This window comes from Strigops habroptila, chromosome 3 (assembly GCF_004027225.2).
Source record: "Strigops habroptila isolate Jane chromosome 3, bStrHab1.2.pri, whole genome shotgun sequence".
In the NCBI taxonomy this organism is placed as follows: Eukaryota; Metazoa; Chordata; class Aves; order Psittaciformes; family Psittacidae; genus Strigops; species Strigops habroptila.
The window spans coordinates 51,220,481-51,247,176 of NC_044279.2; the positions used below are offsets into that span (position 1 = coordinate 51,220,481).

At 47.6% G+C, this 26,696-nt stretch overlaps 1 protein-coding gene across 2 annotated transcripts; it reads left to right on the forward strand.

The window, feature by feature from the left end:
• The first annotated feature begins 465 nt into the window (after positions 1-465).
• On the forward strand, positions 466-25,758 carry LOC115605699 (solute carrier family 23 member 1-like). Of its 2 annotated transcripts, XM_030480502.1 has the most exons (12): positions 466-979; positions 4,616-4,765; positions 6,086-6,243; positions 9,944-10,103; positions 11,376-11,557; positions 14,659-14,779; positions 15,104-15,260; positions 15,454-15,707; positions 19,052-19,216; positions 19,560-19,668; positions 20,721-20,816; positions 22,002-25,758. In XM_030480502.1, exons 1-12 carry the CDS (start codon positions 926-928, stop codon positions 22,268-22,270), a joined length of 1,875 nt encoding a protein of 624 aa, XP_030336362.1. In that variant the 5' UTR covers positions 466-925; the 3' UTR covers positions 22,271-25,758. The 2 variants fall into 2 exon arrangements, with proteins under 2 accessions (XP_030336362.1, XP_030336363.1); XM_030480503.1 differs by lacking the exon at positions 19,052-19,216.
• Positions 25,759-26,696: the final 938 nt, after the last annotated feature.

Consider the following 26,696-nt stretch of genomic DNA (forward strand, 5'->3'; position numbering starts at 1 on the left):
AGTGTAGGCGATAGCATGCCTCTCTCCACAGGAGCTCTCTGCAGCTGGTCTGGGAAGTTCACTGCCTCAGGAAGCCATTAAATTAAACAGATACTTAATCTGAAGAGGCCCGGGCTGGGCTGGCTAGAACAGCTTGATGGAATATTAGCACCATTTGCTGCTTATTAAGAGAACGGTAACTGTGCTTTGGGCCATCAATGATCACCATTCAGCTAGGTGAATGGAGATAATTGGATGACCTGAAGTAGTCCTTTTTCAATCTTTTGCCTTTTATACCTCCCTGGTGTCATGTTCTGATGATGTGATTGTTGGTTGCTGCCTTAAGTAGGTTCCCAGTAAAATCCTCATTCTTTTCATGTTGTAATAGGATTATCATACAAGATGACGATGTTTGTACCTAAGCCAAAATACACAGTAGTTTACATGCAGAAAAAGTGAAACCATCTAGAAATTGAATTTTCTAAAGATCAGCACAAAGCTCTTCAAACAGGCCCAACCCAAACAGAAAATACGAGGTGCTGTTGAATCAATAATGAAGCAACAAGTTTCAAGGCTGTGCCAGGAAAACACAGAAATGTCTTTCCTCTCGCATCCTTACCTACGGAGAAAGGTTTTTCTGACATCAGTTACTGATTCACTCAGTCCAGGGAAGGGCTGCTTTCCAGTTTGGTTTGAATGCCGGTCCTCTAATCAGCTGGAGAAAAGGAGTCACTTATATAAGCCAAGGGAAAGGAAATGCTTCTGCAATACAGCTCACATGAATAGCTAGGACTGAGCGCTGATTGACTGCTGAAGTCCAGCTTCTGCATCCTCTTATCCTGATTCTTTACGGCTGAGTTGACTGGGAGAAGTGGCAATTTAGGAGGCTTTCCTCTTCTTACCGGTCTTTCTTTTTCAAGGCAGTTGGTGAAAGCAAGTGGAAGGCATGACCCCCTCCTCAGACAAAGAGCTCAACGGGCTAGATAACCCCAGCTTCATGGTGAGTCTGCTTGTCTCTGACGGGTAATTCTTGCATTAACAGGTACGAGACCTGCAAAAGGAGGAGAAAGGGAAAGCTAGGGGCTTTTCTGACTGGCTGCAAAGATGTTGGTGTGTGGTAAACGTCTGTCTCAGCTCCTTTATCAACAGGAATCTAAGGAATGATTTCCACACTACAGCCTGCTGCTGTGGACTCAGCATGCTTTCTACTCTCTGGTGCCTTTTAAGTTTTGGGTTTTCTTCCATTATTTCTAAAATGGTAGCATAGATGAATGGCAGCACACTTGTATCTGTACTGAAAAGCAAGCGAGCTTGTGGCACCTTGTGGCTGTGTCCCTGGGTAGAGCACTTTACATAATAATTAGTAAAATTACAATAGAAATTTAGCCTAGTGAAGAATGTGTTTCTTTGTTTTCTGTGTGTCTTCTGCCTTTTTCTAGTGAGATGAATTGTCAGAGAGATGGGTGAAAAAAGGATTGGGAGCCTCTGGGGGAAGACATGTTGAAGAGTTATAGCAGGGTAGTAAAACCTGTAAATGATGTGTCAGTTCAGGGGCGTGCAGTGCCCTGGAAATGCTGCAGGCCATTACAGCCATAGGGCAAAGGCCTGGAGCACAGCAGTCCCCTTACTATCCCACAGCAGGGGTCACCTCCATTAGAAACTAAAAGAGCAGTCTATGTTCTGACAGCAGGTGTGAAGGAGTGGGGTCCTGCAACCGTCTTCCTGCCTTGGTACAGACCACCCATCTAGAGGACCTTGGAGGAGGCATTTAACCTCCTGGTGTACAGGTCTCCCATTTCTTGGCTAGCTCTTGGTGAGCTTGCTGTGAGCAGTGGAGGTGGGAGTGCTGTGCCAGCTCTGGGCAGTGCCTCCGGGAGGTGCTCAGAGCAAGTCAGAGATCTTCATTTGGTATTCTTAACAGGGTCTCTGTTTCTACCTGTTCAGCCGTAACACAGATCAGGCTGGTGACTTCCTCTGGTTTGAATCACCCCGGAGAAGGTAGAAGACAGAGGTCTTTTACCTGTGGTTTAAGCAGTTTAGTATCTGATTACCTTCCTGATGTGCTTATTTAAGATGCTGTTAAGGGCCCTTATGCTATGACTGGAGTTTGAGGCACATGGAGGTGTCCTGGTCCCCTGGATTCATGGGAGCATCTGGGCTGAAAACTGCCAGCAGCAGTTCCTCTTCTCTGCTCCAGGCTGCTCCTGCCTTGTCCTTCTGCCATCATCTCAGCATCACAGAATGGCTGAGGTTGCAAGGGACCTCTGAAGGTCAACTCTTTCAACCCCTCTGCTCAAGCAGGGTTATCTACAGCCAGTTGCCCAGGACCGTGTCTAGACAGTTTTTTAAATATCTGTAAGGATAGAGAATCCACAACCTCCCTGGGCAACCTATGCAGTACTTGGTCACCCTCACAGTGAAAAAGTATTTCCTCATGTTCAGACGGGACCTCCTGTGTTTCATTTTGAGCCCATTGCCTCCGGTCCTGTCTCATCCTGTCATCTCCATTCCATCCCTGCTCACTCACTCTCCTCCAGCTCCTGGGGTGATTCAGGCCTTCATGTGATGATCATGTGGGGCTGTTACTGGCACAAGCTCCTGGTTAACATAGGAAAAGTTGCAATGCAAGGAAAGGAGCTTACTGCTGTCCACCTAGCTTAGCATTTCATCTACCCATGGTGTTATTCAGGAGTAGCCGTCCCCAGATAACTCCATGCATGGGCAGTCTTAAGTACTTTGCTGTACATTTGTTAATCCATGGTCTCAGGCTTTCCTGCTCTGAAATGAAAATGTCTCCAGAGTGAGTTATTCAGGAATGCCTCTTGCTCTTGAAGTTCATGCCTGAGTTCAGTTTGAATTAACTCTGCCCTCACCTATCTATTTTGAAGTACCTATAATGCTCCCAGCCTGCCTAGGCTGGATAAATACAAAGATAATATAAATAAATAAAAGGTATTACATAGCGTTATTTCAACAGCTTGCTCTAAAATGGGACTTTGGAGGCTCAGCTATGAGAATGGAAACCTGGAGGATTCAGGTAAACGATGAAGTCCTTGAGGATTAATCTGCCTCACCTGCAATATTTATGGCTGAATGTTACATTGATTTTACATCCCTGTTCCCTGACCTCATCATTAGCTGTTTGCCTCCCTTGGTACATAGGCCATGAACATTACTGCAGCTACCTTGCTTTGCTGAAGATTTCAGTGTCTTCAGGTTCCAGCAGGACTTGGATGATAAAAAAAACCCAAGAAGTTTGGTGCTGACAAACTGGTCGAGCTTCTCTTGACAACAGCTTTCTGTCCCTGACAGAGCAGGGCATCCCAGCCCAGAAAAGCCCTCTGCAGCCAGGGTGCTGAGGACTCACTGGCTGGAGAAGGGTCAGAGAAACAAATTACTTGGGATCCAAATTAGCTTTTGCATTTGGCTCAAAACATTGTGGCTTCCCAGGCAGCCTTCTTCTATTACGTGCATGTGTGCAGGGATGTGTCTGTATGCACAGGCGGGATGCGCATGTGTATGTGTGTGCACATGGGGTGTCCGTGTGCACAGGCAACGTGTGTGCGTGCATGTGTGTGCAAAGGGGTCAGGCTGGGTTGGGAGGAGGAGTGGACAACCAGGAGCATTTAGAATCATAGAATCATAGAATCATAACTTAGAATCATAGAATCATGGAATCATTTTACATAGCTTAAAAGCTGTGGCAACTGAAGCAAAGCAGTATTTTGCTTTCCTTGGCAAAACATGTCTTTGTACAAATAAACTGTACAGGGCGTACAGCTCTCTGGGGAGCCCTGGGGCTTCTGGGAGGAGATCCGAGCCTTCCCGGGGAGCTATTTCAGACCCTGCCACTTCCCTGAGGCCCCGGGTCCCCGGGCTGCTTCCTGGTCCCCGATGCTGCTCCCACCCTGGGGCGTCCTTCTGGGTGCCATTCCCCATGACATGTGGTTGAGCTGGGGCAGCACCCCAGTAGCCCTGCTTTGAGCCGGATCCTTAGAACCAGGCACCGGGACTCCCCATGCACTGGTGTCCCTGTGTTTTACCGGGTTCCTCTGTAGGGGCGAGGTTTTCTAGTAAGGCAAAGGGCAGTTGTGTTTATTGAGGCAGAACATTTGTAAGGGTGAGTGTAAGGAGATTGGAAAGAGAAGACTTAAGAAGAAATTAAATGTAAAACATGCTTCTACTCTGTAATTAGTGGTGACCAAGTTGCTTTACCATATTTTATCAAAAGCGCTGTTTGGGTGGGACAGCCAGGAGGGACAGAACCCAGGGGACAGTGCAGCTTTCACTGATTAACCCACTGTACACTCTTCCTTGCTTCTGATCGAAGTTCCTCCATTCTTAGCTAGATGTTAATGATTCCAGTGTACTTTCTCCAGATGTCCCTTTGAGGTTGAGACACTCTCTAATGTTTCTTCTGGTCCAGACACACACATGCATATATAATTTTCCATAGGTGGAAAGAGAGGCACCTCTCTTTTGATTTTCCCCCTTGCTCTTCCTTTTTAGCCTGGCATCGTTGAAAGCTACATATGAGATGTTCCTGCAAGACATGGAGCATGGCCACAAAAGAGGTGGCTGCTGGGTGCCTGCAGGGGAAGGCTGTGGCTAATGAAGGGTCTCTCCTGTTGTCCAGGGCGAAGATGGAAAACACTACTGCTCCTCACTGGATCATGCTGCCCAGGGCGCAGAGGAAGGCAGGTACATGGGCCACAGTGGCAGCAAGCTTGCCTACACTGTCATGGACGTGCCTCCCTGGTACCTGTGCATCCTGCTGGGCATTCAGGTGTGATGGGGGAGCAGGAGGAGGCTGGGTCTGGGTGGAAGTTTAATGGCTCTTCAGCGGGGTAATGAGGGTGAAACCTGAATTTGGGAGTGCTTTGCCATGACTGGGCATGGCTGGAGCTTTGGGGCTGGACCTTGTGAGCTCAAGTCCTTCCCACCACCTCCTCAGCACAGACTGTTAACCTTGTGCCCCTCACTACACTACGCCCCTTGAAGTGCAAATGGAAAGGCAGGGTCCCAGGGTTGGGGCCAAATAGTTGATAAGAACAAGTCGGATACCTCAGCTGAAGGTAACCAGATGTGTAAAGGCTGTAATGAACTTCTGCCTTCCCATGTGAATATGAACTGCACAGAAGGGCCCACACTGCTTTGGCTGGTGTCAATGCTGAACCCAGGACACCAGGTATATTAAATGACCGAATGCCACCAATACAATGCTGGGTACAGAGCCTCAGGGAAGAGAGACCTCAGAATTATTAAGGTTATCGATGGGCTGTGCTTGGAGCTTGGTGGACATTTTGTACTTTGTTTTCTTAAATGGTCATCTCAAGTTTAGAGTGTATTAAACCAAGTTTTCTGAACATGTCTGCATCGTAATTTTAATAAAGCATGCCTCTAATGAACAAAGTGAGTTTCTGAGTGCCACCAGTCCCACCACTATAGTCCCATGCTCCTTTGAGAGCTAATAACTAAGGTTAATATTTAAAGCAAAAATAACTTTGAAACATAATTTTCAGTAATTAACTGAAGGTCATTGTAGAACTATGTCTGTGACTCTTCTGAAAAATGCAATGACTGATTTTTCCATTCTTTGGCATCCATTTTTCATGGTTATCCATAAGTAACATGTGAGAAAAGCTACTGATAGCAAAGAATTGGTAGGACCAATTTGCCAACTTCCCATGTTATCCTTTGTGGTGCAAATGAGATGGACTGAAACATTTGCATTCACTTTGCCTGGTCACTCTCTCCCCCTACCTTGGGGTGTCCCCACCTTCCTGGAAGAGAGCCCCAGACAGCTTTGTCTGCAGGTGCTGGGGATAAAATGATTGTGCCTGACAGTGGTCTGCAGAGTCCAGAGCTCTGCAAAAGGTCTTTGGGCACGGAAAGAGGGAGAAGTTTGTGGGGGTGTATTGCCGCTCTAGTAGGTGCTTTGGAAGAGCACCTAACAGAGCATAGAAGTTGCCAAAAAAGAGAATGGGTAGCATTATTATCTCCCAAACAAAAATCTGTGCGCTATTAGATTTCCCTCAACAACACAGTAATAATATACAGCCAGTTCTGTGTCCTTCTTCACCCAGTTTTTCTCTATGGCTCCTAGCATTTTCTGACAGCCCTGGGAAGTCTCATAGCCATACCGCTGATCCTCTCCAAAGAGCTTTGCCTCCAGCATGACCTCCTCACCCAGAGCCACCTGATCAGCACCATCTTCTTTGTCTCAGGGATTTGCACCCTGCTGCAGGTCCTCTTTGGAGTCAGGTAGGCCAAATGCAAGAAATGGGATACATGACAAAACAGTTTGTAGATGTAGGATTTTTGTAGAATGTTTGTAGAATTAATACGTGCACAGCCACCAGTTTGGTGTAGAGTGAAGGTCATTTTCTACTCTTGGGCAATCAGGGCACATACCAAAGCATCCTGAAATCGCTGTACATTAACAGCTACTTGCTGTTCTGACTTTTGCATTTCCTGGTACTTTGTGCACCTTTAGTTGGGTTTGTATTATTCTCTCCTGTAAAAAATAAAGTACTGAAACATGCAGTAAACAGTATCTGCTTGCTCCTTACCCCAAGGATCCTCCAGCTGAGGCAGGACTCTTCTGATCTGGGCCTGGGATCAAGATCACAGATCCCATAGGAAACTATAGGGCAGAGGATAACTGGGAGAAATTGAAGCCCATCTGCCACTGCTTAGGGACTCAGGGAGATGCTCTGCAGCACATGCATCCTGTTAAGTGGTGCCATTTTCCATACTCAGGGATTCGCAGTACAATCTGAATGTAAGCAAGGTAAATCCTCTTTGCCACTGAGCTGCTGAATAGCCAGTGGTGAGATGAGCATGGAGTTGTCATTCACCACCCAGAAAATGAAGGACTTGACTTACTTAGTAAACGACATGACTGCAAGCACTCCCTCTTGCCACAAAGACCCTGTATCTTTGCTGGCCTTGCAAAATTTCTTTTATTCTCATTGTCATAACTCTGGGCTGCTTCTCTCTTTCCACAGGCTGTTTTTTCCTCCAGTATGGTGGGAACCCATTTTCTTGCTTCAAAGGCAAAAATCACATATTCTTTGGCTTCCGAGTCTGAGTGACCGGGTTAAAACTCTTCTACCATCAAATCACTGGTCAACTGCCAGCTCCACAAAATGTTTTTATTCCTCCTGTTTCTCCCCCCATCTCTGTCTGTCTTAAGAAGTGGCTGTGGGCAAACATCTCCCCAGAGGGTGCTCCCCTTCTCCTACATTACTAAAGGATTAGTGGAGGAGGTGGATGTCCTGGCCATGAAAAAGAGAGAATCTGGTTCTTCACAGTTGAGTTAAAGTCAGGCTGGGGTACATGACCATGGCTGTGGCTGCTGGTGCGATTCAGCCTGGTGTCCTCCTAGGCACCCACAAACGCCTCGGTGAATACCTGAGAGCTGTGACATCCCCTGCTTGCTGTTAGCTGAGGATGAAGGAGTAACAGGGATCCTCTTCTGTGGCTGACTAGCTAAATGAGGAACAACACGTCAAATTAAGTGGTAAGAAGCTGTTCCCGAGGGATAAGCTGGAATGGCTTTTGGTGTGCTGAGGATGCAATTGCCTTGTTGCTGGCCCCGACTGTAAGGTGTGAGGACATTCTTGACAGGAAGGTGGGACTCAGCCTGCAGTATGGCTGGAGGCAAACCAAGCCTGAGGAGACAGTGAGAAGCAGATTTTTCTTTTTTTCTCCTTTTTCTGTTTTCTGAAACCCTGCAGTAGTTGACAGCCATAAGTCACCAAGAAGACAGCTAGAAAAATGGTAAATAATGAGGTGGAGGAGATGCTTTTTCCTGGAAAACATCCATTCCGCTCTCTGAGGCCCTGGAGAGCCCACAGCTGAGTGCTCTGCCCAGTTTGCAGTGTCCATATTTGAAAAAAGACTAATTCAGAGGATAAGAGGGATGGAGATGGTCTGTAATTGTGGCATGGGGAAGGGAGACCATTTGTGTTACAGAGGCTGGCCTGGTTAGCATGTTGGTGGCTCAGAGGGGTACAGCTGCAGCCTACTACTAGTCTGGGAGAGAAATGGGAGTCATCAGGCAGGGGCAAACCATGCTGGCTAAAAGACATTGTTGGCACATGAATGAATGGGTGGGAACTGGCCATGAGGAGGTTCCCACCAAGAGCAAGCATGGTTCAGAAGCAGCCCTCCAGAAGCAACAGCCAAGGAAAAAGCCCGACCTGGTGCAACCTGCAGCTCAGTCATGTTACACAGCATGAAAATGCAGTGATGGGTCACAGACAGTAACTGGATACACTATCCAAGAGGATCCTGAGGGGAGACATATGTTGCTTGCAATTATGGTGACCCCCCCCTTAGCAGATGCTTGGACATCATGTAGTGATTATCAGAACATCACATTTCCTTCCCTAAACCTGCAGCTTTTCCTCTTGCAAAGCCCATGGGAAAGAGCTTAGTGTGCCCTGTTTGCCTTGCTTTGGCACCCCAGTTTCCTCTGAGTGCAATCATTGCCAGCACTGGCTGTGAAATAGCTTGAGGGCCAACTCAGCAGGAGCTATAAATCTATTGTTAATTCAACAGTGGTGGCACTGGGCCTTCTCTGTTTCCTTTTCTTTGATTTTTTGCCTTGCCAAGCAAAATCCTTTGAAGGCTGCAACATATTTGGCCAAATGCCATAAAGTAACTCCACAGATGACTGATGTTCAAATACCACTTACTGGCAAAGCTTTGACAGTGCTTCAGTTGTGCATGGCATGAGTAATTGAAGTGGTATAAATATTTGCTTTAGGTGATGGAGACGTGATGCTGTTACAGCTGTGCCATCTCTTATTTTTCCAGTGCTTTCCAGAGAATGGTGGAAATGCTTCTGATTCAGGGGAGTCCCTGCCCTGCAAAAGTACCCACCTGGCTCGCTGCCCTGCTGCTTTTCTGTGCAGGAGCCATGAGACCTCCTGGTGCAAGGAGAGGTTGCTCTGGGGACTGCTTCCTTCCTAAACAGAGGGAGCAGAAGCACCTCAGAAATTTCCTTTGGCTGGTTCAGAGCTGCTGTGCCAGCCTGCGCCCTCAGGCAGCTTTGGCTTTTCCAAGCGTCCTAGAGGAACGGCCAGAACAACTTGCACTGCAATGGGGGCTTAATGCCTGTGGGGCTTTGAAGAGCCAGTCAGACCTTTTAGGTCTCTGCCTCCATTTCTCCATGCATGGAAAGAGGCTGGTGTAGCTCACAGGAGCACTGGCTCTACCATGCAAAGCCAGCGCTGAGTGCCTTTGGACGTGCAAGCTCCTTGCTAGCCTGAGGGGTTTGCAGAGTGAGGGTTACTCTAAGCCAGGAGACACATGTGGTGTGGAGCCAAGGTCTCACGCAGCCAGCATGCTCAGACCCATCCACGCAGGTCTCCTTGGCAGTGTCAGTACAAAAAGCCAGGTCACATTTTCTACTTCCCTCAGTCTGAGGATGGTTGTGATGCGGAGAGTAGCCAGTGCATGTCCTTGTGTTCATGAGCAGGTTGTGAAGAAAACAGAGGCAGCTGAAGGGGGCAGAGGAAGCAGTTGTATAGTAGCAAGATTTGAGCTTAGATTGATGCTGAGCTTGTCTTCAGAGTCTCACCATCTTTCTTCCTTGGGCTTTTCCCCTCCTCTGGCTTTTTCCTTTTGTTGATGTTCTACTTTGTGCAGCTCCATGGTCTCATCATACCTTAGGAGGGCTACTTTTTCCTTAATGCAGGGCAGCAGAGTTTGACTGCAGCACTGATGTGCCCCTCCCTTGCCAACCCTGAGCTCTTCCCTACTCTCGAGTGCAATGGGCAGCAATTCCCACCCATAGTCAGTGATAGAGACCTGCCAGAGCATTTAAAAATATACTGCCAGAGGCCATGGGCAGACTGATTTTTTAGGTTATTTTGCTTTCCTTTCTCTCACCTGTATGGAGCTGGGTTTCTTGCATTCTCACTCATCATCTTTTCCCTCTGTCTCCTTCCAGGTTGCCTATTATTCAAGGAGGGACTTTTGCATTCCTGACCCCCACCCTGGCCATGCTATCTCTCCCCAAGTGGAAGTGCCCTGCCTGGACACAGAATGCCACCCTGGTGAATGTCTCTTCACCAGAGTTCATTGAAGTCTGGCAGACACGGATGCGAGAGGTATATTGCATTTTCAGTAGCACCTACTCTGTATCAGGGCTGTTTGCTTTCAGAAAAGTGCCTGACCATGGCAGGGCCATCACTTCCAGAGATCCCTCTATCTGCAGTACACCTTGGCCCTTTGCCCTATTGCATCTTCCTAAGCATCTATTCCCTAGCAAAAAAGCAGGTGCTTCACTGTTGCTGAACAGGGGACATGCAGACCTCAGGTTATTGATCTATGGAGCTTGCAAAGTCTCCACTGGTCCAGCCAGATCCACTCTTCATGAAGCATGGTTAGCCTTGAGGAAGGAAGGGAGGAAAGATGTTTCCTAGGAAGAGACCCTGTCTAAGCACAGAAAACAGTAAAAAGAAATACAGAACTTACTGTAAGTGGCAGAAAAGAAATGCAGATGCAGAACTTACTGTAAATATTAAGGAGAAGTGCATCCTTAGGTAGTGAAAAGAAGGAAAGGTCGGGGATCTCACTGCCTTGTTCTACATCTGTTGCCTTATCAGTGTAAGTGGCTAAATTTGCCTCTGTCCATCCATTCACTGGGGTGCTTTGCAAAGCTCTTGGGAAGCATTCAGAATTCCAAAAGACCTTCACCCAAGCCACTGTGTTCCTCTTCAGCTTGAAGGCAGGGGAGGGAAGGTGCTCAGCACCACAGAGGGCCCAACCTGGCTTTATCATCCAACCTGTGAAGGCAGAGAATCCCCCGCATGAAGCTGACATGTGGGAGCAGCATTTCAGGATGTGATTGCTGGCTACTTAGCAGTGACTGTCAAACATGGGAAAGTTCAGGGTGATAAATGTGTCCCCCGAGGGAAACTGATACTCAGAACAAAACAGAGGCTGTAATGACCCACCTGCCCTGCCCTACCAGTGTGCTGAAGTGCCCCAAGCCCTTCCCAGATGGGAGATGAGTGGAGATCATGGCCCTGCTCCTGTTTTCAGGGCAAGGGCTTTTCCCTTGCGTTTTGGGGGAGCAGGGAGAGACAGTGCAAGGAAGCTGATGCATGCTTGCTTGGCCCAGGAAGACAGGGAGGAGGGGGTCCCTGGAACAAAATGAATCCTGATGAGGACTAAATCCATTAGCCAAGGGGGAGTTGGTGTGCTGGTACATTGGGGGTCCTTCCCCACATGAGATGCTCAGCCAGGCTTTGCGTAGTCCGTGGAGGCCTCTGTGCTGGTCTGTCCCTGGAGGCTGAGCCTGGCTCTCGTGCTGGATTCGTGTGATGCAGCTGGAGTGCCTTTCAACCTCTGCTCTCTCCCTCCCTTTTTTTTTCCAGTTGCAAGGAGCTATCATTGTAGCTTCCTGCTTCCAAATCTTCGTTGGATTTTCTGGCCTGATTGGATTTCTGATGAGGTTCATCGGCCCCCTGACAATTGCCCCCACCATCACCTTGGTTGCACTTCCTCTCTTTGACTCGGCTGGGGACGAGGCTGGGCAGCACTGGGGCATAGCTTTCATGTAAGTCTCACTTCCCCATGCAAAAGCTGAGTGCACACAAACCACCTACCTCTAACATGAAACCAAATGTCACAGTCTGTAGCAGGGTTCCTCTGAGTTCCAGGGTTGTTCACTGAGCACTAACATACAGTGGCCTTGTGCAAGGCAGCACCGCGGGGGTGCAATGGAAACTAGCAGAAGGTTAGAGCCCTCAGCAACAAAGCAAAACCCAAAAATGAGTTAAAAAATCTGATTTTTGTGACAATCCCAAGTTTGTTCATAGGTCAGTAGAGAAACAAGCCTTTCCTGGGGGCAGTCTCTGTCACAGTTGTTTGTGCACACTGTTTTACACACCCATTGTTTAAGTTAAAAATACATTCCTAAAATGACAAAGTTGAGCACTCAGAGTTAGGTATTCCTCGAGTTAAAATAGCTTTTTGCATTGTTTTCACATGATGAGGAGGAATTGTTTTCTCCACAGGGTGCTCTGGAAATGTATGCCCATGTGGCTTTGTGGCAGTGAGTGCTCTCTCAGAGGTATTCGTGTGTGTGCCCTTGGGCGTCAGTGTACAAGCGTGCTTGGTGGCAGAATTTCCTTGGTATTTCAGGAATTAATTTAAAAAGTAGAAATGCCACTGCATGGTTCTCCTGCAGATTTGGTACCTTCAGATCCCTAATGCAGACTTCAGCTTGGGATAACATGCAGCAGGAGTAGGTTGCTATCCTCCCTATGGCATCCCACCAGTTAGTGATTTCAGAGCTGCCTTTGGAGACTCAGGGGCCAGGCTTGTCTGCAGCCCTACAAGGCAGCATGCTGTTCTGGGGACCGGCTCCAGTCCACTTCCCTCTCATTCTTTTCTCCCTGAACTTGCCCTCCCAGACCCCAAAGCTACCTCTTTTCTCCACCCCCAGTTCCTCACCTAACTGGTCTCTTCCACCAGCACCCCATACAACCCCAAACCCTGCCTACAACGCAACCCTGCCTCCAGCCCGTGTCTCCGCTCTCAACCCAGGTCACTTTTTGTGTCTGGTTCATTTCTGTCCCATCTTCTACCTGTGCCAATCCCACTCCTGATTTTCCTGACTCAGGCACCTTAGCCCAAACTTGATCATTATGCTTTAAGCCATCTCTGCGTCCTGTTTTGCTGCCTTCTGCATGCTCCATGGGTGTCATTAGGGAAAGAGGGAGGGCGATAATGGAGAAGGTAGAAGACATGAGCCATGTGGTCTCAGCCCTGCTGTTCAGCCCCACCCTATCCCAAAGCCCCCATGAGGCAACCACTGTTGCCTCAAGAAACTGATGTAGCATGTGCTCACTTGCTCCGTGTGATGGTGCATAAACAGCTCATCACTGAGCAGAGCCTGCACGTACTCAGAAGGCTCAGAACCTTTAGGGGCTGCAAATGCGAACGCCTGAGATGTTTCTGTCGACTGCCTGGGACCTGGGATGAATGATCATTGTTACAGACTGAGCATACCAGAACACATTTTTGTACAAATAGAGCCCAAAGAACGAGTTCTACTAAACCTCAAATTTCTGCTCCAGGTCACAAGCAGACCCTGCTACTGACCTTCTCAATGCAGACTATATACTAAGTCTGTTTCCTGAACATCAGTCTTTGAAATAGGTTTGGGATACTTTTTTTTCCAGAAACATTTAGCCTGAGGCTGATGTTTTCCATGGAAATATTCATCCTAAATGGGTAAAGTTAGGTAGAATTACAAGCAGCTGAAAATAGCATTTGTTAATGGAATGTGCCAGGCAACCTGAATAATAAGCAGTGACACCTACCCGAGATAGATAGACAAGGGCTCTGCAGTGATTCATAAGGCTGTGAGCACCTTTGCAATGCAAATGTACAAAATGTGCGCTGACGCAGTCTGTCTGGGCTCTGTAGCTTTAGAAACCATGAATGGAAACTAGTTCCTCCTCAGACTTTCTGCCTCCAGTCATTCAATTGTCATGAATAGATAACCTTTGGCTGTATGTCGTGGCGTGTCTTCACAGAGAGGTGAGGTTAGTGTTTCCTTTGCACTGCCAGTATTCTGCCTGCCCATGAACATTGAACCTATACCTCATCACCTTTTCACGCATGGAAAGCTACCAGTTTTCCCTGCACTGTCAGTGCACTTCAGCTGATGCAATTGACTTCTCACCAAATCCTATCTGGATTAACTCACTCAATGTACACAATTTAGACTTGTTATAAAAAAATGAAGAGCCCTTCAGAGGCCTGGCTAACATAGGAGGGAAATGTCCAAGGTCTTCTACCAGCTCAGCAATCAAGGTGAGGTGCCCAAGTCTGTGCCCTTTCACTGCATATGGCAGCCTCCAGCTTCATCTGGTTGCCCTTTCTGGGGAGCAGACACCTGTCGGGCAGACACAACTTGCTGTGAGGGACCCAGCTGTGCTGCTGCTCACAGGAGATGTATTTTACATGAGGGATGGGAGAGGAGCTGCACCTCATGGTTGCTTCCACCAGAACAAGCCCCAGGTGCTGCTATGGGCACACATGAGCTCCCATGCCTTGGGCAGACTGGAGGGCCACGCTCTCCCCTTCTTAGCTGGCTGGGAGGGTTCTGTGGGTGCCACGTGCAGCCCCACAGTCCTACCATGTTTTTTTCTTTCAAAATAGGGACTTGCACAGCAAAATCGGATCCTCTTTCTTTCACTCTATGCAGCCCAAGGCTTCTTGCCACTTGGAGAGCAGTATAGGTAAACCTAAAATCAGGAAACCAACAAATCTTGTATTTCCAGTATATCTGAATCGCACAGAAGTTCAGGGACAGTTTCCTACAAAGCCTGCCTGGACCTTGCATGTCTCTCAGGGGTTTCTTAAGAGTCATCCTTAAGTTTCCTGCAACTGTGTCATATTCACTGATGCACTATCTGTAGGGTCAGTCTTGAAACAAAAGAGGAAAAAAAGGTATTTGCAAATGCAGAGAAGCTTGTTCCACCTCAGGCTTGCTGGACTGGGGAGCCACTCTCTGGTGCTGAGAGCCTGGTTTTCTTTGGTCCTCTGGAATCCTGGTTCCTTGGGTAGCAGGTTTTCAGTTAATGCGGGGACAGGTGGGCAGCTGGGCACCCACTTTGTTAATGGCCTGGTTTTCCCTCCTTCTAGGACTATTTCTTTCATAGTTCTGTTCTCTCAGTACCTGAAAGATGTCCCTGTGCCACTGCCATCTTACCAGGGAGGCAAGAAGTGCCACCTCTCCCCAGTCTACCTCTTCCAGATCTTCCCGGTACGTTGGGGCTCCCAGGGATGTGGCAGAGGGACTGGCCTCACCAACCGCAGGCTGCCTGGGGTCTTTCCGCTCGCATCCAGCCGAACTGGTGCTTCCCATCCCACCCTATGCAGTGAGGGGACAGAGAGGAAGAGGGTCCCCAAGGCCCTCACCATCGGGAGGGAGGGAAGGAGGGAGGGTCACCAGGACCCACTGCCATCCCTCTACTTCCATTCCATGTGCAGAGGAAAGGGCCGGGTGGGGAGACACCTTTTCCCTCATGACCATGCTAGAGATGTGGCCATACCCTAACTAGACACCACTGCTGCATGTGATGGGCAGGTGCTGATGGGGCTCTCCCTGAGCTGGTTGCTCTGCTACGTGCTGACGGTGACCAACGTCCTCCCTGCAGACCCCACTGCCTATGGCCACCTGGCCCGGACGGACACCCGTGGGGATGTTTTGTCCCAGGCTCCCTGGTTTCGGCTGCCTTACCCAGGTACCACTGTCCTGCCTTTCCTCATCCTGCCACGCTTCTCCCTTCTCCCACTTTCACCTCTGCTTATGGCTAGCAGGGGGAGAGGAAATGTCAAAATTCAGACAAACACCCACAAGCATGCCTGCTGTTCTTCCCTAACCCTCTGCAATAGATTTCAGGGCAAACCAACCTGAACCAAGCTCTTTACTTGCAGGCCAGTGGGGAGTGCCAACCGTCAGCCTGGCTGGGATATTTGGCATCTTAGCTGGGGTGATTTCCTCCATGGTGGAGTCTGTGGGAGATTACTACGCCTGTGCCCGGCTGGCTGGGGCCCCACCACCACCGAAGCACGCCATCAGCCGTGGCATCGGGGTGGAAGGCATCGGCTGCCTCCTGGCTGGCGCCTGGGGGACGGGGAACGGCACCACCTCGTACAGTGAGAACGTGGGGGCCCTGGGCATCACCAAGGTGAGCCTCACTGCAGCGGGGTGGCTCCTGGAGGTTTAAACCAGGGGTGTCTGTACAAAGGAGTGGTGCACATGGGTATGTGCTCGACCTGGGGTGCGATCTTAGCCCACCTCCTGCAAGGCATGGTGGAAGATGTGCCCTGGCACATTGGTGACCGGCTCAGCAGCACTGCGAAGCACCTCACAGAGGTGGCCGGTCCTGCTTTCTCTCTGCTTATGGTCTGCGTATGGGGTAAGTGCACACTGCTGTTATTCATGGCACCTAGCTTAGGTGAGACTAAAGAGAGCTTGTGCTAGCCTGAAAACGAGAGGAGAGGAGAGGAAAGGGGAAGGGAAATGGAAAGGGAAGGGAAGGAAAGGGAAGGGGAAAGGAAAGCTTTAATAGGACTTCAAATTCCAGTTTTTATAACACAAGGATGGCAATCATGGGATTGGGATTATAAAATGCAATGGCAAAGGATTATGTTTTTACCTTTTCATAAAGTTTTGTGAATCCCTTGAGTACCTTATTGCTCTTATAAGGGAAAGAAATATCAAGAGATAAGCCTGACAATCAGATCATAGATTTTCACTAAGCTTTACAGCCAGGGGATGGGTACATCCAGCAGCCAACTGGAGACCATTTTTAGATCATTGTCAATAAACAATGTCATGTCAGCAGAGCTGTGAGTCAATAAATAAATGCAGAATATGATTTATGGCTCCCACTCTGTAATATTGCTGATTTCACTGGATTTTATAAACCTCACTCACAGCAACCATTTTTCACAGAGTGAAATGTTAGTGTTTGACCAAGATGGCTGCTTCCAGCAGCAAGGGCTGTCTGGATGTCTGCTTGGAGTCCAGTTTAGCCTGTCACCACATGTACCTTGTCACTATGAAATCTGAGGATACTGATAGTATGCCTGAGCCCATTCTTTCCTTCATCAGGGACTGCAGTGCTAGGAAAAGGGGTAATGGATTTAAACTTAAACAGGGGAAGTTCAGGTTAGATATAAGGAAGAAGTTCTTTACTGTGAGGGTGGTGAGGCACTGGAACACGCTGACTAATGAAGCTGTGAATGTTCCATCCATGGCAGTGTTCAAGGCCAAGTTGGACAGAGCCTTGGGCGACATGGTCTAGTGGAAGGTGTCCCTGCCCATGGCAGGGGGTTGGAACTAGGTGAGCTTTAAGGTCCTTTCCAACCCAAACCATTCTGATTCTGTGACTCTGTGACATGTAGTTTGCTGCATACATTGTGCATATGGGATGTAGCACAGGGCAGAAGTGCCCAGACTCATAATTATCAGATTATAGGACATGTTCTCCCATGTACTTCAAGTCCTTCAGAGGGACATGCCATCCTTGCTGATTTAGGAGAGATGTTTCCCTTAGATCCCACCTCTGCTCACTGTGTTCACACACTGTGTTGTGTGCAGTGTGTGAACAGAGCAGAAAATAGTCTCATTTCAGTCAACCTTATATCAGTGTAAAGGCTGTGGCTGGAATCAGTGGGGGTGCTGAGACCACAATGCAGATTTAATTTTATTTAAAAAGACATGGGAAACACATTTTTCCATAACAAATGGAAACATAAGGGACTTGTTTCTCCTGTTTAAACAGAGGTGTCCAGCACCACCTGAAAAATCTTTGGAGGTTTCAGATATCCACAGGAGCTGTCAGATAAGGCAAGGAGAAGCTGCTGGAAGCTGCCAGGATGCAACAGCTTAAATGGCACCAGGCACCTATATTTAAGCTGCTTGGTCAAGCCCAGCATGCCAGTAAAAGAGGATTTCCCAGAAAGAGGATTTTAAGGCGAGGTAAAGACCTCACAGTCACCATATAGATAGTAGAGAAATGTGCAGTTTCTTCAATCTTAAGAAAGAGAACTGATTTTCTTGTTTTCCTGACATAATTAATTGAAACAAACTAAACTAGAGGCTTTAGCAGCATATGCACCCAGTTGTGGTATCAGTGGATTAGGTAATTTGCCTTCAAGGCCAATTCCATATACCGGGTAGTTTGACATTTTGACAAATTAAAAATCTGAAGCTTCATTCTAATCCTGGAACAAATAGATCTGTTGGCTTTTATTAAATTACAGTTTGGATGGTAATGGTGTCCCAAGGTTTTAAGCCGAGGAATATAAAAAGCCCACCTGAAGGCAATGAATGATTTTATTTTGAAACTCCCTACCAAATCTTTTTCATTTATCTTTCACAATCAAGTAAGACTTAAAATATTTTAAAAGGGCATGTTTAAGAAATACTTAAAAAAGAAACAGAACTAGTTACTGGGAATGTTTTTTCTTGAAAGCATTCAGAAAAAGCCCTGCCTGTAAATATGACATTCTTCAGATATTTAAAGGGAGGGATTAAAATATTTAATTGAATTATAAAATGTTTGCAGAGGATTACAGAGTTCCCTGCCTAAGACACAAATGTTGTAAATCTTAGCGTGATTCTTTAAGCCGTCCAAGTTTTGGTGTGGCAAGGCATATCTTGACGTGAAAGTCTAGTAAATATTGCTGCTTTTCTTTTTAGTTTCCATAGTTTGTAAATGTCTCTTTCATCCCTTTGTTTGGCAGATACTCTTTTTTTCCCTATTTGCATGCTCTAACAGATCTGAATGAAAGGAATGGCTTGGTGCTTCATGCCGCCTTTGTTGTAGTGCCCAACCCAGATAAGGCCACCCTGGCTCTTCCTAGGGGGAAGAAATGAGAATAAAAATGGTTTTACTGAAGCAATGGGTGATGAGAGATAGGGACAGACCAAGATACTTCCCCATTTCTGACTAGCCATTTGTTGACCCCGGAATGGATATACCAGATCCCAGAGTTTGGCATTGGAGCAGCCAGCCAGCTAGCTCTGGTCTCCCAACTCTTGATCTCCAGGGAATGGAGGAATCTGGGAGGTGTGGGACACCTCACTGAAAGCCATTTTTAGATGGCAATCCAAACCCTGGTGGAAGGATTGTCCAGTGGGTTGACTGAGTGGTTGCAGCGCTGTGGGTATGCCAAGACATTTCTAGGCTGGAGCGAGAGCAAAGCTGTGTGTGGGATTAGTGTGCTCTTAATTTAATAATACTCTTTTTGTTTAAGAGCAAACCGTTAAAGTCATGACAACAGTAGGAACGAGGATAACGCCATGTAAATGTGTGTGGCTCCGTGATTGCCCACACAAATACAGATGCTTCCCGCGCAGTGTGAAAATCCCAGCTCACCAGTGGCTGCTGAATGTGCCATTGAGTGCTTCAGCCAGAGGTGCAACCCCTGCCCGGCAGGTTAGAGCTGGAGCCTGCCATCCTTCGCCTCTCTGTGTCAGTCAGTGCGTGACTGCCTCTGCCTACTCTTCCTCTTGCCCCAGGTAGGGAGCCGAATGGTGATCATTGCTGGTGCCTGCGCCATGCTCCTCAGCGGCATCTCGGGGAAAGTCGGGGCGATGCTTGCCAGCATACCCACCCCCGTGATCGGAGGCATGTTCCTTGTGATGTTTGGAGTTATCACGGCAGTGGGGATTTCCAATTTGCAGGTAACGGCTGTGCAAGTGCCATTGCATCCTTAGGGAAGGAGACTTCTGTTTCAAGTCAGGTTCTTACCAGGCTAAGTCAGAATGCAAACGTTTGCATTGGCAGTTCCTTGGGAGAAGATGAGGGGATGTACCCAGAGGGGCTAAATCACAGACGGTTCCCTGGTCAGAGCAGGGTTTGCTGGCACTGGGGGGAGCAGGATCACCAACACCCCAGCAGCAACAGGGCTGCTGCCCAGGTCCGCTCCTGCAGGCAGTGTTTACATCCGAGCATGTCTCATGAACATGACGGTAATCCACAGACTTGGGTAATTCCAAATGTCATGTATACAATTTCTCTATGCAGTACACTGATATGAACTCCTCGAGAAACATCTTTATCTTTGGATTTTCTGTATTTGCTGGCCTCACGGTTCCCAACTGGGCAAACAAAAATACTACACTGCTGGAAACAGGTAAGAAGCAACATCAGAAGCATTTCCTGTAGCATAAAACTGAAGCAAAGGCTGATCCATAGAAATCTTATAAAATGCAGTTTTTCCTGATAACCCCCGAAACCCGTGCTTTGACTGTTGCCTGTTTCTTTCTGGGAGGGCTGCTCTTGCCCTTTGCTCTGATACACAGCTCTGGTGCAGAAATCTCTGCTCTTGATCAGTGACCGCCCCTCACCAGATTCCTGTTGCGCTAAGGATTGCAGAGTGCTTCCCTGGGACACGTTCCCAGGATGGGTCAAGAGAATACTCCAGGGCTGAATTTTGATCAACATCTCAATGAATGAGGCTTTCTTATGGGCTCATACACAATAGTACTTTGTACTTCCAAAATGGAAGAGCAGACTCCTCTACTAAATTCCATCAAGTTCACTTTATTGAAATTTCCAGTCCTCCAACACTAACCTCTTCATTGTGTCTTGTGTGACTAATGAGTTCATCATAAAGGCTGTAGTGTCCTCTCTTAAGGTGTATCTGGCATGCTCGGCGGGCTGTTGAAAGAGCTGGGCTCACAAATCCCTCACTCTGTAGGTGGTCTAACAGATGCTCAGTGCCACTGGGCTTTGCTCATGTCTGTTAGCCCTCACAGAGAAACATCACACCTGATTAACTCATGGTGAAATCACATGCTAAATATACCTGTATTTCAATGGGAACTGAAGCTTGTGCTTTTGTAGGAAACTGCTTGGTGTTGTGTTGTGGAGATGCAGAGTGTGTTTGGAGCAGAAGGCAGCTTTTTCTGGGACAGTGGTGTGGTCTGCACTGTTAATAGGCTCTTAATATGTTTATGAGTAACCTCCTGCCCACCGGCAGCTGGGTCAGTGGATAATTACGCAGAATAAAACTGTAGGTTTGGAACTGACAGTGAGATCAATCTCTCTTGCACTGCCAAATCTTAAGCTCTGCTTGGGGATTTGCAAGTCTTGGCTAAACAAGCATGCAGCTTGCAGCCTCTTGGCACTGGGTATGTTGCTGGCCAAATGTGTCTCTTCACCAAAGCTTTGTTTTTCTGCTAGGAATCATCCAGCTGGACCAGGTGATCCAGGTGCTTCTCACCACTGGCATGTTTGTAGGTGGACTCTTGGGGTTTATCCTTGATAACACCATTCCAGGTAGGATTTGCTGAAATGAGCTAAGCTACTAGTTTCTGTCTGCCCTAAGGTTTGTCTCCTAGCATATTTTTGTCTTCATGACTACTGCTCTATAGGTAGGAGTTGTGCTACCAACTATGAAACACCATGTGATTGAACTCCTCCCAGAGAGGGGTGAGGAACAGGAGACATCACTGAAATGGTCTCTGGGTGGAAAACAGCAGCTTATCAAAAACTAACTAATTTTTTTTCAGGAACAACCCAGTCTGAGAAAAAGATTTATTTTTTAGGGAAAAGTGTCTTTTAGGGAAAATGCCAGCCTAGAGCCATGTTGCTGGTTGAAAGGAGAAAGAAAGGCAACCAGAAGAAGTGGAAGGACCAAATGTGTGCCTCCTTACATTTGTGCTAAAACTGAGGCTTTAACTGGTGCTACACCAGTGGAAAGCAGTAGGAAAGGCTGGTGACTAAAGATAGGATATAGCAGCTGCAACTGGCCCACGCAGCCAGGGAAGAGCCTCTGATTTTCATTGCGTCTGAGGAGGGATGGCATAAGAATAGGAGAGGAAGCCCTCTTTTCTGCTACAGAAAAAGAGCAGGAAGGACACTCCGTTAACCAGCTGCTTTGACTGTCTCAGGCTCCTTGGAAAGTGAATCTCCTTCTGGCTCAATACTTTTCTTGTAGCCCTTTATCTTCAGCTCCTCCAGGCAGGATTTACAGGTGTGCTTACTCCTTTTCTCAAGAGGGACTCGGTGTTACAACAACTACAGGCACTTGCAATTCTTTGGCTAGGGTAAACAGCTGTGACAGACTAGTTAATTGCCAGCTAAACCTTATTCCTCTACTCCATAGTATCTGGGCAGCTAACATTCAGCCTTGCTTTCCTAGCACTGTACGAACTCCCCTTTGAACAGTTCTTGGATCCCCCATGGCTTGTGAAAACCTGTCTTGGTATACTTGATTCCCATGGCAAGCGGTGGAGAAGACTGCTTAAGACTGAAAGCCATTGCAGGAGGACGGGTATTGTCTAGAAGCTCATTAGTGAGTTTTTGTAAAGAGCTTTGGAGCTAGAAGGGCTTAGGAGCAAGGGATCCATATGCTGTGCTGGGCGTGCTGGGCTTTCAGAAGTGGGTGTGAGGCACTCAAGGTAGTCTTGTGCTCAAACACCTGCTGTTTTAAATACAATGATTTCATTTTTGCTGTTGCAGGAACACAGGAGGAGCGGGGGCTCCTGGCGTGGAAGCATAGCCACGAGGGAGAAGCAGACATCTCTCAGCTCATTTCCAAGGTCTACGATCTTCCATTTGGCATAGGCACCAAATACTGCACTGTCTCTTGGTTTCGGTATCTCCCCACTTGCCCCAAAAGGCTACCTGGTAGTAAGAGAATGGATGAACTGAAGACTGCAGGACAGGAAAGCAGTGTTAAAGCAAGCTCAGAAAGAGACTCTGAGATAGATGCTGATACAAGGATATAGGCACCTTCCTATCCTGGAAGCAGAGGTCTGAAAAGCACATCTGCAGCCCCCATTATTTGAACATGAGCTGGCAGCTGTTAAGAGGCTGGAGCAGGAGAATGATAATGCCTTTCTCTTCCCAGCTGTGCCCCCTGCACCTCAAGGGAGTCATTTTTCTCCCCTCTGCTCCTTCCTGCCCACCTCTAGGAAGAACATATTCTCTCTTCAGGGAACACCAAAGCCCAAGAAATGCTCGGAAAAGATGTTCGATTTCCTTCCTTGCACTGAGCCTTGGGGACCCCAAGGAGCAGCTGTATAACTGAAGCAGAGCTCTTCCTGTCCTGGCTGCCCAAGGGACCACAGAAGATATCCCTGATGCGGGCCCTGTACCACTCTCAGGCATCCCTTGGGCTGAGGCTAATCCCCACCATCTTAAAGATCTGTAATGGCAATGCCCACCTCTCAGCTTGCGGTTTACACCTCATCCTGGCCAAGGGGAAGGAGTGGGCACCTTTAGGTCATGATTAATCTCATTCCATATTCCCATAATTTAAAGTCAGCCAAATGAATGTGGTTGTAAGAGAGGCACCTAAGGTTAATGGGCTGGATTGTCTTCTGAACATGCTTCTCCCATCTTAGACTGCAGAGGCAATCTAAGAGACTTTCTGTTCTTGACCTAACAGAAAAACACAGCTTCACTGCAATGAAACCCTGAGCAGTCTTGGGGAAGCCAGCTTCCCCAAAGCAACAAACCCTACAAAGATGAAGGAGACAACTCTTCTGCTCACAGGGTGATGCATCCCTGTTACTGCTATGTCCCGTGTCCCCTCCACTGTACCTGTTTGGTCTGGTGACTGCGTGGTGACAACCACTTCTCTGGAAAACAGTTTGCAGATTCTTGCTCCTGTTCACTGACAGCAGAAACAGCCTTAACCTATATGGCCATGTATAATGCAGTTGCATGTGGTGTGGTTGCTGGTGGTGTGTAACAACATCGTTGTAGTATGAGCTTATGTTTCCTGTACTGAGATTTATACTTAGATTTTTTTTTTTTTTTTTTGAAAAGTAAATGAAATGTGCAGTGTAATGATATTTCTCAGGGTGATTACCAGAGTGAGAGGCTGATAGTATTCAAAAAATCAGGGTAATTCAGGGTGTAAGGGACCTCTGGAGGTCATCTGGGCCAGCTCCTGTGCACAGCTGGTCCTGTTAGACCAGGTTGCGGAGGACTGTGTCCAGTTGAGCTATGGGTGGAGAGCCACAGCCTCTCTGGGCAGCCTCTTCCAGTGTCTGACCACCCCTATGGTGAAAAGCGTTTTCCCTCATGTCTAACTGGAGTTTCTAATGCTTCACCTTGTGTCTGTTGTCTCTTGTCCTATCACTGTTCACTGAGAAAATTCTGGCCCCATCTTCTCTGTATCCTCCACTGGACAGCTGAAGGCCATGATACGATGTCCCCTTTGCCCTCTTGGCTCAAGACTGAACAAAACCCGGATAGTTTAAATGGAAAGCTTTTATTCTTCATGCCTATTGCAGTCCTGTTCTTTAGTCCCATTCTGCAGCTGTAGCAGTATGTGGCTTATTTTACCAGTAAGGGATATACTGGGTTTTTTTTTGCTTTGGGAGTGAATGCAGCCTGAATAGTTCAATCATATGACTGCTGGGATCCTAAAGGAGGAAATATTACGGTACAAATAGTTTGCTGTTATGGGCAGTTTGCAGTGCCTCTGTTTTCAATTGTGGTTGTAATGTCTTTGGAAGAAAAAATAATTTGCACATTTAAGTATAATCTGATCCCACCCCACCATCACAGAGTTTAGAGAGATGACTAGTCCCAACCATCTCAACTCTGGCATCTTCATCCTCCACAACCTTGACTACATCTCTAGGCTTATTTAGAGCCAGCCTCTGCTCCCAGGGGATCTAGCAATCAAACCCATGGTGTTACTCATCATCACTCTCGAATTTACTTGTAGCACATGTGTGAAAGCAAGCTGTTAAGTCTACCTCAGCCTGTTCCTGTGTCCTGTACTGAAGCTGCCAGGCTGCTGCTGGCCAGACCCACCACACACCGGAGGAGTGGTTTTGATGGAAACAGGATACACAGCTAATGATCGAGGTAAACAAGCCACATCAACAGGGCCAAAACCTGCTGTACTGCGTAGTCTTCAGGTGCTCCATCTGCCATGTGAGACTTTTTCCTTCAGTGCTACAGCTGGGATCCCACATGGAAAACGCGAGGTGGGAAGCACAGATGGGGAGCCCTTCGTAATTACTGGCTCTGTGTCAGCTCTGTGGAAGCTGCAGCCATATCTTTTTACTTCTCCTCCTAAGACATGTTAGGATGCTAGTAAGTGCCAGAGGTTTGTATTTGCTTTAGCTCTGTTTAAAAAATCCCGAACTATTGCCCCAGGTTTTCCTACAAATGTAAGTCTTGATTTGGCTTCTAGTTCCCCACACCAAGGATGGAGAACGTTGCTCATCTGTTATGTTGTCACCCTTCACTCCCAGCCTACTGCCGTGTCTGTGTGTCCCCATCTTGTATTTGTCTTGCAAGCTCCCTAGAGTAGAGCTGGGTGTGACTTTACAGCTCCTGGCATGAGAAACCCCAGTTCCCAATGGAGGGGGTTACCCCAGCACATCCTACAGCCCAGGAGGCACAGACAGCTCTGTGTGTGTGTGGGTATACTGGTCTGGGGCAGCTGTGTCTGCTGTTGCTAAGGCTTAGAAGGCAGTTTTTCAGAAGCTGTTTATGTCCCTATTTCAAGCTCAGGCTCCTAAATGTCCTTTAAAATCCTCCCTTTGGTGTGTTTGTTATAAATATATAAAATATCCTTTTATTTGCCTCAGGAGGACATTTCCAAATGTTAAAATGAAGTAGGTAGCGGTTAGGCTGCAGGGCCACCACTCCTCCCAGCTACATGTGGCCACTTGAGGTTTGGAAACAGCTTTGGGTTTGCACTGCAACGACACAGCTTCTGTTTATTTGCTACTTAATGAAAATAAATGAAAATCATGGGATCCTCAAGTGTAAAAGTGAACACTTGAGTGCTGTTCTGGATTGCCTGGAGAAAAGCCAGCTACCTGTTGACTGTACTACCCTTTGTGCTGCTGTTGAGTCCTGAGTGCAGCAAGACTTACTGATTTCAACCAGGAGTGTGGTCACCCTGCTTGCAGCTGCGCAGAGAGGCAGACAGCCAACTGGGGAGTCCCAGCACATGCTCCTGCTGTTCTGGCTGAGGAGACCTGGTGATGGGTATCTGCTCGTACCAAGGTGCACTGGCTGTAGAACAGCTCATCAGAGGCTCATTTTCACAGCTTTCTCATAAAAAGATGGGACCCGGGCAGTAGGACTGCCCTATGTTGTGGCTGCCCCATCCCTGGCAGTGTTCAAGGCCAGGCTGGATGGGGCTTTGAGCAACCTGGTCTAGTGGAAGGTGTCCCTGCTCGTGGCAGAGGGGTTAGAACTAGATGATCTTTAAGGTGCCTTCCAACTCTTCCAACCATTCTATGTTGTGCTCATTGTATTGTAAAGTGAGGGGTTGCCGTGCTGCACGCAGCCATAATGCGCTCAGGAATTAAGGCTGCTTCCCTGCCAAGGCAGAGCACACCAGGGCAGAACAGCTATTGTCTGTGTAGTGTTAGCTCTGCAGGAGAGGAAACTGCCTTCCCATGTTATGTGCAGACCTGCACTCTTGTAAACTATGATCATGCGACAGGAGGAACCAAAGTAATGTGTTCTTCATCTTCTCCTTAACATCGGCTGAACGCCTCCACAAAGCCTGCTACCTTTTGGAGGAGTTATTATTTTCACATTACCTCAGCACACCTGTTGTTTCTCATGAATGTTCAGGCCAGTCTTGGCCTAAAACTCTCCCGGTGAAGCATCAGAAGCTCTCATGTGTAACGATCAAAGGAATGCATCTCCATAGTGTATGGGATCCATTTAAAACTGTCTCCCCTATTATGTAGCAGGCTGAAAGTTATTTGAAAATGAAATATTCTACCCTCTAACTTCTGTCCTGGACTGGCCTTCAGAAGGGGGGGATGAAGGGCTAATAAGGAAAGGTTGTTAACCCTTGAACATAGTTCTGAGATGTGAAGGATTTTATTCATCTTCACAGCATTTTTAGTTCTAAGACACTATCTGAGCAGCACTACTCATCAAAGAATGAAATGTGACAGAAGAGCACAGGGCTGACCAGTCAGCTTGACACAGTCTGCAAAAGTAAATAAACCAAAGTGTATTATCGTGCCTGCACTTGCCACGTGATTTGGAAGCGGGTAGTCGCTGCTGCTGTCCTTATAAAGAGATGGAAGAGCCTCATCTCCTCTCTGTGAGGCAATCCCTCTGGCCTTGTCAGGCTGAGCTGAAAAATTGCAGCGGAAGAGTAATCACTGCCAGGGTGCAGGCACTTTGTGATTTTTGCAGGTTGCAGTTTGAGAC